Source organism: Mastomys coucha, unplaced genomic scaffold (assembly GCF_008632895.1).
Source record: "Mastomys coucha isolate ucsf_1 unplaced genomic scaffold, UCSF_Mcou_1 pScaffold22, whole genome shotgun sequence".
Classification (NCBI taxonomy): domain Eukaryota; kingdom Metazoa; phylum Chordata; class Mammalia; order Rodentia; family Muridae; genus Mastomys; species Mastomys coucha.
In genome coordinates, this window is record NW_022196905.1 from 154,931,606 (window position 1) to 154,944,896 (window position 13,291).

The following is a 13,291-nucleotide window of genomic DNA, read 5'->3' on the forward strand; positions in this document are numbered from 1 at the left end:
ATGCACATCAAAAGTCCTTTGAGATTTCATCTTACACCTGTCAGAGTGGCTCAGCACAGCGAGAAGTGACTGCTTGTGCTGGTGAGGGTGTGGATAAGAGGAACACTCATACATTGCTAGTGGGAGTGCAAACTTGTATGACCACTGGAACTCAATGCAGCGGTTACTTAAGAAGGTGAGCATCTTATCTACCTCAGGATCCTGCTATGCCATTCTTGGGCATACACTCAAAGATACCTCATCCTACCAGAAAAGCACTCGCTCAACCCTGTTCATTGCGTCTCTACTTACAATAATCAGAAACTGGAAGCAACCTCCTTGCTCTTCAACTGAAGACTAGATAAAGAAAATGTTCACTCACACACTGGAATATTATTATTCATCTGTTCAAAAAATAATGACATCATGAAATTGCAGACAAATAGGTGGAACTAGGAATAAAATCATCCTAAGTGAGGTATCCCAGACCCTGAAAGACAAACATGGTATTTTTTATTTATATGTAGACATTAGTAGTTGTGTCACTGATAGCCTAGCTACAGTCTGTAGCGCCACAGAAGGAACGTACAGAGAAAGGGACCTAAGGGAAGAGATAGATTTCATTAGGAAAGGGCAATAAAATAGATATGTAGGAGGTATATGGCATGGGATGATCAAGTAGGGATGCGGAAGGGAGAGAGGGTATTGGGAGGCTAGATGGGGAGACAGCTAGAATTCAGGGGCATTTCTGGGCTAGTATGGAAACCTAATGCAGTGGAAATCTCTTAAAATATAGACATATATGAAGGTGATCTAAATGAAATTGCCAAGCAATGGGACAGACAGCCCCAACTTGTCCTCTCTTATCACCAAATGAAGCTCCTAGTACTGGGACTGGGTTGTTGAGTTGTTGGCCAAAGGGGCCCCCAAAACTCTCCTAACAGCCCATCCTGTTGCCAAGACTATAGTTTGTTCTCCATAATCTGACGGCAAGGCCCTGTGGCTGAAGGAAGTGAATGCCTGCACAGCTACCTCACTGAACATGGAGAGTCCAGCTGCTGCTTAGACAACGCCTTCACTCCTGTGTTCTTTGGTACAGGAAGGCACTCTGCACACCATTAAAAGAGAAATGTAAACTCCAAGCCAGCCACAAACCTTTATCTACAAGGTGTACTACCTGCTGAGGTAACGGGACCACAAAGGTTGTGGGAGAAGCCAGCCAATAACTAACTTATCTGACTCTAGGCCCACTCCACGGGATGGAACCATGCCTAACACTGCTTGGGTGACCAAGAACCTGGGTCTAGATAACCCAGGGTCCTTCGTCTAGAAAAATATAGTGAGAAGAAAATGACTCCTAATGATATTCTGCTCTACTAATGGATGAATCCTTGTTCTACCTTTGACAGTAAAGCTTTCTCCTGCAGCAGGCAGTTAACAAATCTACAAGCCTACAGTCAGAGATCACACTCGGCCACATATGGCACGTCTTCATCAAATCTCTCCCCTCAGTGCTCAGGGAACCCTATAGAAGAGGATGTGAAAGGAACGTAAGAGCCAGAGAGGATGCAGAACACCAAGGAAACAGGAAAACTCCAAGTCAACATGAGCCGAGCTCATAGGAACTCAGAGACTGGAGCAGCAGCATGGCTGGCACCAAGTCCTCTACGTCTTCATTAGGTCTGCAGTTTAATGTTTTCATGGATTCCCGAGTGTGCGAATGAGCGGCTGTCTGACTCTTGTGCCTTCCTGTGGGCTCCTTCCTTCTGTTGGTTTGTCTTGTCAAACTTTGATGATAGCTTTCTTTTTAAATTATATTTATTTTTGTTATATATATATATTTAAAATGAATGAATGAATGAATATCTAGTGTCTAGGGTAAGGTTTAACAAACCCAGTTATACCTTCTGGGAGAGGGCAAATCCTTTTTCTCCATTGAAATGACACTGGGTAGACAAACCTCTGAGGACAGGTCTCATGTTCAGGAGTAGCTGACCGACAAACAATGAACCCCACAGTTGGTTTTTGTGCTTTCATTTGGTTACAGTTTGGTGGCTTTTGTGTTGTTGTTTTGTTATTTGGGGTGTTGTATTTTGTTTTCTAGGTTTTGTTGGGTTTTTAGTTTGATTTTTGAGAAAGAACTTAAGGCAGTGGAGAGGATGTGGTGGGGGAAATATGGTCATAATATATTTGAATTTTTAAATTTATTCGTCACTTATACAGTACATCCTGACCACAGCTTCTACTGCTCTTAGTCCCCACTCCTCCCCTATACCCCAGACAGACATTTCTACTCCCACCGTCAGGAGTACCCCCAAAACACCAAGTCAAACAACCATAACATATATGCAGAGGACCTAGCACAGACCCACGCAGGCTCTGGGATTGGTGCTTCAGTCTCTGTGAACAAGGATACGCTCTGCTTAGTTGATTCTGTGGGCTATGTTCTCCTGTTGTCCTCAACCCTCTGGCTCCCACAATTTCTCCACCCCTCTCCCTCTGGGCTCCCTCTCGTCCTCTGGGCTCCCTCAGCTCTGAGGGGAGGACTGTATAGACCTCCAACCTGGGCTCTCTGCTTACTGTTTGGTTGTATGTCTCTCCATCTGCTCTCCTCAGCTGCAGAGCTACCTCTACGATGATGATTGGACGAGTCACTGACCTCTAAGTCTAGCAGAAACTCATTAAGGATTATTTAATTGATCCTGGTTATAATGGCTGTTCCTGGTTGTCAACTTGACTATATCTGGAATGAACTACAATCCAGAATCGGAGGGCACACCTGTGATCCAGACATTGAGGCTGGAAGACATGAGTTTCTAACCTGGATCTTGGCATGGAGATCTTGAGGCAGAGTGGCCATGAAAAGCTTAGGCCCAGGTCAGGTAGTACCTGCCTTTAATCCTAGGACACTGAGGCAAGGAGATCTCTGAGTTCAAGGTCAGCCTGGGACAAAGCAAGTCCCAGATCCTTGTATGGTGGCACACACCTTTAATCTGGGCCACCCCTTGTGCTGGAGGCCTACATATGGACACTGGAAGAAGGCAGACTCACTCTTCTTTGCCTGCTTGCATTTACTTGCCAGTACATGTGTTGGAACCTTCTTCTACAGGAGACCAGCTGAAACAACTAGCCTCGTGGGACTGAGCAACGACTAGATCCTTGGACTTCACATTCACACCTGCCCATTGTTGGGTTAGTTGGACTACAGACTGTAAGTCATCACAACAAATTCCCTCAATATAGAAGACATTCCACAAGACTCTAGAGAACCCTGACTAATACATTGATTATCCAGGTAGTGTCTGGCATGGGCTGCCTCTCGTGCCATTGGCCTCAAATTAGGCCAGTCTTTGGTTGGCCACTCCCACAAGTCCTGTGCCATTGGTTCAGCATAATGGATGGTGGCTGAAGGGTTGTTGGCTGAGTTGGTGTTCCAGTCCCATCACTGGAAGCCTTGCCTGGTGTCTTAGGGTTTCTATTGGTGTGATGAGACACCATGTCCAAAAAGCAAGTTGGGGAGGAAAGGGTTTCCTTGGGCTTGTACTTTTACAGCACTGTTCATCACTGAAGGAAGTCAGGGCAGGAACTCAAAAACAGGACAGGAACCTGGCGGCAGGAGCTGATGCAGAAGCCGTGGAGGGGTGCTGCTTACTGGCTTGCTCCCCATGGCTTGCTCAGCCTACTTTCTTATAAAACCCAGGACCACCACCCCAGGGATGGTCCCACCCACATGGGCCCTCCCCCCTTGATCACTAATTGAGAAAATGCCTCACAGCTGATCTAACGGAAGCATTTTTCTCAATTGAGGTTCCCTCTTGGATAACTGACTTAAGACTAGCCAGCACACCTGGTTACAGAAGATGGAGGGTTCAGGCTCTGTATCATCCATTACTGTGAGTCCCAGTGCATTACTAGGAGTTATCCCTGGACTAGGGTTCCACCCCTCCCCAGGACCTCTCTACAGTTGTCTCTCCCCATTTTGAATAATAAAAAAATAAAGAAAACAGCCATATCTGATAACTTAATATGTAAATATGCTAATTTTACTTGGTGCTCATTGAGTACGGTTCTCTTCACACAGGTTGGTGGCTGCTTCCACTCTCTCCTGTCCCCATGTGCGGCAGTGGCTCGCCCCTCTTGCCAGTCCTAGTACTTAGGGATGGACTAGTTTCCCCAGGAGTTGTCTGGTTCTACTTCTCTGGAACTTCTGTTGTCTCTTGAGCTTAATTTCTGTTAGGGGAGAGATTTTCTTGAGTAATGATTGCTATACCATTGACTGTCACCACAGCCTGTGTCAGACCCTTGTTGTCACACATCAGTGGCACTGAGTCCTCTCTGTTGTGGTTGGGATTCAGGAGGCATGTGTGATCTACCAAAGCCTTCTTCTGGTGACATCGGGTGCAAACAGGTGGAAATCACGGAGGCAGGAGCATGAGGCAGCTGAAGGACTGCGCTTACAGCCAGTAAGCAGAGACGCAATGCTGGCAATAGCTCGCTTTCTCCTTTTTAAGAAACTGTGTGCAACTTGGGTTTTCATTTCTCTTCTTTCAGCATGTGGGTCCCAGGGGTGGAATCAGGCTGTTGGATTTGGCAGGGTGCACCATTGCCTGCTGGGTCTCATTAGCCCTCTCTGCTTGCCTGGCCCAGGACCTGAGCCCGTGGGAGGACGCCATAACTTTTGCTTACCAATAGCTCTTCGAATCTTGTGAATCATTTTCTCCAGAGCTTCAAGGCTTCTTAGCTGTAAAAGTGTCTCTTTCTGCTTGTCTGTGGAAAAGTTAAGGACAATGAATAGACACCACAAATATTGTTTAACTGCAAGCTTTTTGAAACCAAGCCTTGTGGGTCTCAGAGTGAGCATGTAGAGTGAGCACGTAGAGTGAGCATGTTTCATATTCATGTTTGTAGCCTGCTGCCCTGTGGCCACTAGGAGAGCAGTGAGCTTATTCAGTACAAATACCTGAAGAAACAAGAAATTCAAATAGTGATAGAGCTGTGTCAAACTTTCATTCTTCATAAAACAAATGATGCTGGAGGGCCAGATGGAATGTTTCAAACCTCTGGAGGCTGGAAAATTCTCATAAGCTCAAAGCAAAAGCATTCCATAGAGGAACAGGCCAGTGTTCCTTGAGGTCATCAGAGACACAGTGTCAGAGGAAGCAGCCATGTTGGGGACACTAGGGCAATGGAATGGTGGAATCCTGATGGGCTCTGGAGCCAGGAACACAGTAGAGAGGTGGAGATGGGTGCATAAGCTCTGTGGATGGGAACTGATGTTCCCAGGAGGAACCTGGGCCTTGCTTTGAACCCCCTGCAAGGCCGATTGTTAGGACTGCAGTAATCCTGCAGAGGTTCGAATGTCGCACAGCCAATTACAGTCTAAGTAGTCAGCCTTTAGCCATTTCTTCCCACTGTGTCTGACCTGACTTCCTTGGAATGTACAAACAGTCTCTTAGTCTCCATCAGTCCTAAAGCTAAGGGAGTCATCAGCTCGTATCCCAGGCCTAGAGCAGAGATCTCTTCCCTGGCTGTAGCTGCCTGCCTTGTTCCTTCCATCAATGTGTTTTTACAGTATCTTGATTTATAAATCACTTTGTTCCATTACTATAAGAACATAGCGAAACTGTGGCCATGTCTGAACATGGAATTTGGAATAACCTGAATCTATGTTCCTGGGCTATATGGTCACTCATATCGCTCCAGAATAAAGTCTCCTGTGAACTGAGAGCTGGGATTTTGTTGTTGTTCCTTTGTTTCTGCTGTTGCTAATGTTTTCATGCGTCATTTAAGAACTTTCATGAATGTGAATGTCCCCACCATTATTACCACCATTGACCTTGGAAGTGCTGGGAAATAAGCTCTTTGTGACACTTTTCCAGTTTTGTTTTTTTTTTTTTGTTAGCTTAAAATAGTGTCACAGTGGAGCTATTTTAGGCACCTTGCTCTCCTTTTTTAACCTGTCCCCCTTTTTTTCTGATTTTTTTTCTTTTTTCGGATTTTCTGATTTCCAGGTTTTTTCCTGATCCTTGTTTCCTAGGTGACGCCTCCATGCACATGACCATACAGCAGCCCACTTCTAGCAGGCTGACACAGACCTCTGGTCTCCTTCAGCAGCACTTGGCAAACAAGCAAGCATCTTGGTTTCCGTGGGCCATCTTAGCCTGTGGCAGAGACCAGTGTGAGACCACTGTGCTTCTGCGGCTTCCTTCCTGCTCTCTCCACAGCCTCAAGGTCCCATCTGGGACATGAGAGTGCCAAGAGCTTCTCATCCCCTTCCTAGAGAGACACACTGCTGCGTCCTGAGCCTCCTGGACACTGTTGGTGGGGGGTGAGGGGGTGGAGCAGGGAGGAGGAGCAGGTTAGCCCACAGGCCACCTACCTCTTGTTTTCCTTTGGGCCTTCTGTCACACAACCGAAAGCCATAGGTGCTCTCTGCCACTCAACCCGTGCAGCAGCCAGTCATGGGGCTGGTTCCCTACTTGCCCTACCTGCAGCCCTGAGCAAAGAGCATCACTACTGGCCATTGCTGAAGCTGGGCAGGAAAACATTCCTTCTCTAGCAGGCTGGCACACACTCACCACAGTAGACTCTTGCCACACAGTACTCCTGGCTGCAATGATGCATGCCCAGAAAGGTCCATGTGAAGATTAAGCTGACACTAGGAACGGTGTGGTACAGCTGAGGCTGACATCGGAGTTCCAAGGCCTGTATCTCACCTCCCGTCCTCTGCGCTCCCTGTCCTCAGCTCTGGGCAGAGGGCACAGCGTCACTTGCAAAAATGAGGAGACACTAGTGCAGGGGTGTCTCTGCTGTATGGGAGACCTACAAGTCTAGCCATCTTTGACCCCTCCCCTGTGACCATGTGTGGGGAAAGGGTGAGTGTTTCTACTCAGCATAGCACACACACCTGTTGGATCCAAGGCAGCTCTGGGTCGGGGATGCAACTTAGATATATCTCCCACACACCAAGGGGCCATGACCATCCAAGCAAAGGTGTGCAGCTAGCAGGTCGGCCTGGCTCACTTGCCTGTTCCAGAGTCTGAAAGCTTAGGCAGCCTCTAGGTGCGGTAGACCTTGCAGCTTTGCTCACTCACTTGGAGAGTGTCTTTTCCTGGAACTCTCCTTTCCCCAGCAGGGGCTCCAGCAGAGGACCCGTGTGCGGAAGCTGAAGCTGATCTACTACATTTTGCCTTGATACACTGTCTCTCACTGGTTTACTGGGGCCTGACTTTCTCTGTCTGAGACGAGACTGTGGGAATGAAGGATGGAGGTCTCACCTGCCTAACCTTCATCACTGACAGCATCATTTGGCAACAGATCATCAGCAGGGAGTCTAGCAGGGCAATTCAGGGGCTCTGCCTGTATTGCTGCTGTTGGGAGCTGGGGCTTCTTTAATGCTGGCTAGTTAGTTCAGGTTCTGCTTAGGGCCATGCAGCCCAAGGACCCCGCTCGCTGCTCTTACCACCTTCTTTTTCTGGATACTCTATTGTCACATTGCTAGGGTCCCACACTAGTCTCCAGTGGTCTCCAAGTCTCCTCCTAGCCTGGCTGTCCCTTTGTCTCCCTGTCATGAAGTTATAACTCATGCATTTTTCCTCAGTCCCCACAGAGGCTGGTCTTCGCTTGGTGGTTAAGAATCACACAATTTCAGTGAGGGATTCGGCTGTACTAATGGGTGCTGTGTGCCCAGGGGCCAGAATAAGTCTCTTACCAGGTCCCAGCAGCTCAGGGACGACTTGAGGAGGGAAGGAATGAATTCGTGTGGTAGCCATAGATAAGTCTTTAGACCTGGGCAGCAATGCAAGCAAAAGTGGACTAGCTTGGGATGTTTGTTGACCTCCAGTGGGCAAGCACATTGTCCCTGTGGCGTGTAGCCAGCTGGAGGGCTGGGTAGGTACCTTAGAATCACCTCTCCCTTCTCAGTTATAGCCTCAGATCTCCTCATCTCGGAGGCTACTCTCTGTCTCTTAGTCTGCTTTTGCCTGCCACTGTGTATAGGGCAGCCCCTTAAGTAGGATTTACTCGGACTCTCTCTGACTCTAGGCAGCTACCCGAAGGATTCTTACCTATTGCTCTAGAACCATCATCAGCAATGTTATCAAACTGATGAGAGAGTCAGCCCCAGAGGTGTTAGGGTAGTCATTTTAAATAGAACCGTAGGTGGTCAGTTTGTGCCAGGGAGCCGCCATTTTGACTCACCCCCAGCTTCAGCAGTTGGAGAGGCCTTGCAGGATTGAAATGCAGGTTCCCAGGGCCACACAGCACTACCATATCAATATATTATTTCGTGCCCTATACCTGAAGCCACAGTCTGGTCCCACTTGGGGTCACTCTGCAGACATTGGACTTGTACATCCTTTGCTATACGTACACTTTGTTATCTCTACTCTTTGGAACAAAGAGCTTTGTCTCCTGTCCCTGTCGATGGTAGGAGACTCATCATGAAGGAGGCTGTCCCCCAATTCCCGCCTGCCCCAAGGGGCACACTAGCTACCCTGCTCATTCTATTCTATTCTATTCTATTCTATTCTATTCTATTCTATTCTATTCTATTCTATTCTATTCTATTCTATTCTATTCTATTCTATCCTATTCTATTCTATTCTATTCTACCCTACCCTACCCTACCCTACCCTACCCTACTCAGACTCAGAAGTCTGGGAGAGGACTCAGCTTGTGTTCCTTCCTGGTAACTGCCCACCCCACAAGAAGACATTTCTTCTGGGCTACCCAGCTCTGGATTATGTGGAGGTAGGCCTAGGACAGGTCTTGGGGGCTGTGGGATACTGAGCTCCAATGCAGGACTAGACACCTGAGACATCCTAAGGCTTGGGACACAGTAGGAAACCTACCTAACCCGGTGAAGCAGCCATAGGATCCAGTAGAAGAATCTCTGCCCTGCTCCAAGTAGAACCTGGCTGGCTGAGGCTCCCCAGTTAGGGTCTGTGGTGGTCTGATTGGGAATGGCCTCCACAGACTCATGTGTTAGAATGCTTGCTCCATAGGGAGGGATACTAGTAGGAGGTGTGGCCTTGTTGGGAGTAGATGTGTCACTGCGGGGACAGGCTCCTACGCTCAAGCTCTGCTCAGTGTGGAAGCCAGTCTCCTGCTGCCCTCAGATCAGGATGTAGATCTCTCAGCTCCTTCTCCAGCACCATGTCTGCCTGTATGCTGCCATGCTTCTCACCATGATGGTAATGGACTGAACCTCTGAAACTGTAAGCCAGCCCCAATTAAATGCTTGCCTTTATGAATATGGTCGTGGTCATGCTGTGTCTTCTTAGCAATGGAAACCCTAACTAAGAGATTCTGCATCCAGGAGGGGATTGTGGGGTCACAGTTACCGTCAAAGGAAACGATGTGCATGGTCCCAGAGGATAATTGCTTCTGATGTCTCATGGAAGCTGTGGATTCCTTCATGTGTACTGTTTTGAGGAGATACATGGAAAGAAACAGGGAAGTGTTTTCCCATTACATGTTTGTAAACATTTTTAGCCTGAGCCCTGTTTTCCAACACTGGGCGGGAAGGATGATGGCACAGGGTTTACGTTCTAGTTGAAATTGTGTGCTGGAAAGTTAAGTCTTTAACTAGTCGGGTGTCATCCAACTACCTTGAGCCTGGTGGCTTGGTACTAGAGAGCTACAGCATGAACAGAGCTTACATCTGCACAAAAGCCTGCCAGGAAGTGATGAGCCCTCCTGCCTCTGAGTGCATTTCCCCAAGACGCTCTCCTTGCCGCCGTCTGTTCCGTCCTCCATGCCCTGTGCTGCCCCATCTGCATGCACAGCCTCTCAGTGGAGAGCTGTGCTTTGCAAACTATGTGCTTTGCCTCTGTGCCCTGCTCTCCTTGGCTTTAGGCACATTATATGCTGGACCTTGGCCACATGGTGTAATAGACGGGCTTCCATTAGAAGCCATAAGTGAGCACGAGCAGATGGTACGTGTTAATAATGATCTGGCTCATTCTGTGTTCCTGCAGTGACTGAGGCCTCTTCTGATCCTGGGCCGAAGAACATGTATGAATGTGACTCAGAGATCACTGCAGAGGGAAGCATGCCTCTTCTGCCATGGAGGTGACTCCCTCCATCTCAGGAAGGCTGTAATAGTGGCCCTAGACCTTGGCTTCTCATGTGTGTCCACTTGGTCCTGCCCAAAAATGGCTGGATCTACTGAGTGCTCATGAAATAGGGTCCTATATTCAACACTATAGGTTTAAAGAGACTGAATTGAGGGGTCAAGGGGTATACTTGCTTATTTCCTTCGTTGTGTTTTGTTGTGACGTTGTTGATGGCCTTTGATTTTCAAAATACAGTGCTTTCCCTGGCTCCAGAATCTCCTGGACTAGAATTTCATCTTGGAAAAAGCACACAAGAACATGATAGAGAGCCAATGATGTTTGGTTGATAGTCTATGAAGAATTTGAACTTCAAGTAGCCTATCAATACCATGAAGAGAAAACTCAAGTGATTTGTGGACAGTGGCCTTACTCTGGGTAATTTATCTGTGGATGCTGTCCGTTCTGCTCCCTCCCTAAGTTAAGGAAGATCAAGATCATTGGAGTATCCTCTGAACACCCTCGTAATCCAGATGTTGAAGGTCCCTCAATGCCCATGTCTTAGAAGGCTTGATTGCTCAGTGGTGCTACTGGGAGGTGATGGAACCTCTATAAGAGATGGGGCCTAGTGGGAGGTCTTTAGGTCATTGGGGGTGTCTACAGGGAGGTGGTGGAATCCTGACCCTTACTCTCTCTTCCTTCTTGGCCATGAAGTAATTAATATTTTGTACTACCACCCACTCACACCATGACACGTGACCAGTTGCTCAAAGCATCATAGCCAGCCAAATAAGGACCAGAAACTACGAACCTGATCCCAGATAAACCTTTGATCTTTAGAAGTGGTTACCTCTGGCGTTTTGCCATAGTGAGGAAAATCTACCACACCCTTCATAGTCACAATTCCCAAGCCTAGCCCTGATCATGATCCACTTTCCTGTCCATTATCATCCTGTCCTGACTCTGCCCTCAGGGACTAACAGAACAACTTTTCTTGTTTATTAAACATGTTCAGCTTTTCTTTTGAGGCCCTGTATAGAGTCTGCATAGTTTAACACTGGATAGCCTGGAACTTTCTATATAGCCCAGTCTTGCCTTATCACAGAGATCTGCCTGCCCTTGCCACCAAGTGCTGGGACTAAAGGCATGCACGTGCCACCGTGTTCAGCCAGTTTTTCTTCTTTTACTTCCTTTCCCAGGAAGTCTCTTACATGAGTCCTGGATTTTGTAGCCAACCACTTCCAGTTCTCATGCTGGCTTTTTTCTCCCTCAGATATGAGTAAGGATGAATGTCGTCGTGTCTGTGACCCTCAGTGTACCTTCGGTAAGATGGAGTGCACGTTTGTGAGGCCCACAGCACCCCATGTTGTATGGGTGCCATAGTGGGAGCTAAATAAGCAACACCTGGAGATTGCCTGTCTCTGCAGCATGATGGCCATCCTGGGACAGGGCTCAGAGGCTACCGCAAGCTTGTGTGTGGCCTGCTCATCTCAGTGTCAGAAGATGAGGCCACCTGCATGGCAGGAAGTAGGTCTGCTGTACGTGACACAGTAGATGCTTAGGCGGGTAGATGCTTAGCAGAGGTGAGCTGGGAAACACTCATTCACTCATTCATGTGATCAGCCATCAATCATGCCGTCCAAAATGATTCCCCAGCCCAGACTCAGAAACAAGCAGACCTGACCTTCCTGGAAGAGGTCCCTCACTTCCCGTGAGGCCTCTGTCACTGGCATTGCCATTACATCATTCAGCTCTTCCTGAAGAGCTGTGAGAGCAGCTTCACGCTCACACCCTGTCCCCCCTTAGTCTATTCCTGACCCCATTTGACTGGCAATCATGGGCAGACATATGCCCCAGGGTCTTAAGCTGAAGTCACACTCTGCTCAGACAGCTTCTGCAGGTCTTACTTTACCAAGTGTAAAATGAGGGTGGCACTGGGTGGCACAGTTCACAGGATAGACCCAGGGACACGGGACTCAGAAGGGAATAGCTAGTCCGGACAGAATTGGCCTCTGGGCGGGATGTACACAATGGACTTTGTAGATTTGCTGAAGACTGCCTAGCATCGTCACTTTACCCTGCTCACATGCTGCAGTGCTTTCTCAGGTGGTTTGGAATATGGCTACCAGAGAGTTTAGCCTTATGTCTGCAGTCTGCACTCTGCCTCTGAGGAGCAGTGTGGGTCACACCAATGAGCCTAATCCAGTGGTGCTCCGAGCCCTACCAGAGTTTTGTAGGAAAGCCTAAGGTGAGGCCGCAAAGGCTGGCACCCTGGGGAGAGGCCAGGTCCTCCCGAGGCTGAGGAGCTGTTCCTTGGCCTCAGGCCCTCTCAGTTGTACACACACTGCATCGGTGTGTCCAGCTAAATGTGGATTCTGATGTGGAAGGCTTGAGCAGAGCTTGATGCAGGGTGTTTGAAACAAGTCTCTGGGTGACAGACATACTAGTGGCCCCTGGACACCGCGTTCAGAGGCAAAGGTCCAAGTGTGATCTGGTTTGGAAGGTTCTTCTATGACTTAAGGAATTTAGTCAGCTCTAAAGCTGTGCGCCAGAAGCATGTGGTTCTGACCTCAAACCAAATCGGTCCCTGCAGTGCCTGTGACTGACACCTGACTGTCTGGCAAAGGCTTGGGGAGTGTCCGCCCCCTCCCTCACCAGGGACCAGGTGCTCCACCTGGAGAGTCCTTACCAAACACTGTAGCTATCTCATCATCCACAGTTTCTAAATTTGGCCATTGCTTATCACTTGAACCTGATAGGAAAACAAAACAAAATTAAAAAACAATCCTATAGTTTTAAAGCATTAATTGATTTTCACACACCTCTCTGTGAATGGATAGTTGTGAGAGACAGCCCTAGTCTACTCTACAGAGAGGACCCAGTGAGGAGTGCTGCTCCTTCCCACCTGTGCTGAGGGAAGCCCTCTGGGACCTGAGCTTCTCGTATGGAAGATGGGAAAGGTGTTACCCGTGAAGCAGCTGTGTTTGTGGAAACCAGGATTTCCCCTGGCACCCTGAGTAGAACCTGCCCTCCTGGTCACTCAGGGAAAACCAAACTCTATCTCAGGGACAAAAGAAGGAAGGCTTTGTTTAGTAGGAAGCAGCGATTTGCTTTCTGCATGGCTGGTGACACCATCTGGATGGGGCTGGGAAGCTCCAGCCAAAGACCCCACCTATGCGGCCACGCGGCCCCAGAGCCCAGCTCAGTACAGTGAGGGGAAGCACTTGCCCAGGCCCTGACTAAGGCTTCCCATGTCA

At 48.3% G+C, this 13,291-nt stretch overlaps 1 protein-coding gene across 2 annotated transcripts in view; it reads right to left on the reverse strand.

Moving 5' to 3' along the window:
- Positions 1 to 3,993: 3,993 nt before the first annotated feature.
- Positions 3,994 to 13,291, reverse strand: part of LOC116071151 (sperm acrosome-associated protein 7-like) — a 21,629-nt gene continuing 12,331 nt past the window's right edge. Inside the window, exons 2-6 of one of the 2 annotated variants that reach the window (XM_031342567.1) lie at positions 12,724 to 12,786; positions 10,232 to 10,333; positions 9,324 to 9,404; positions 4,666 to 4,746; positions 3,994 to 4,209 (exon numbers count right to left, since the gene is read on the reverse strand). In XM_031342567.1, coding sequence (XP_031198427.1) covers positions 4,133 to 4,209; positions 4,666 to 4,746; positions 9,324 to 9,404; positions 10,232 to 10,333; positions 12,724 to 12,786 — 404 coding nt within the window. In that variant the 3' untranslated portion in view covers positions 3,994 to 4,132. Of the gene's footprint in view, positions 4,210 to 4,665; positions 4,747 to 9,224; positions 9,405 to 10,231; positions 10,334 to 12,723; positions 12,787 to 13,291 lie in introns of both variants that reach the window. The other variant, XM_031342566.1, reaches the window with a different exon arrangement.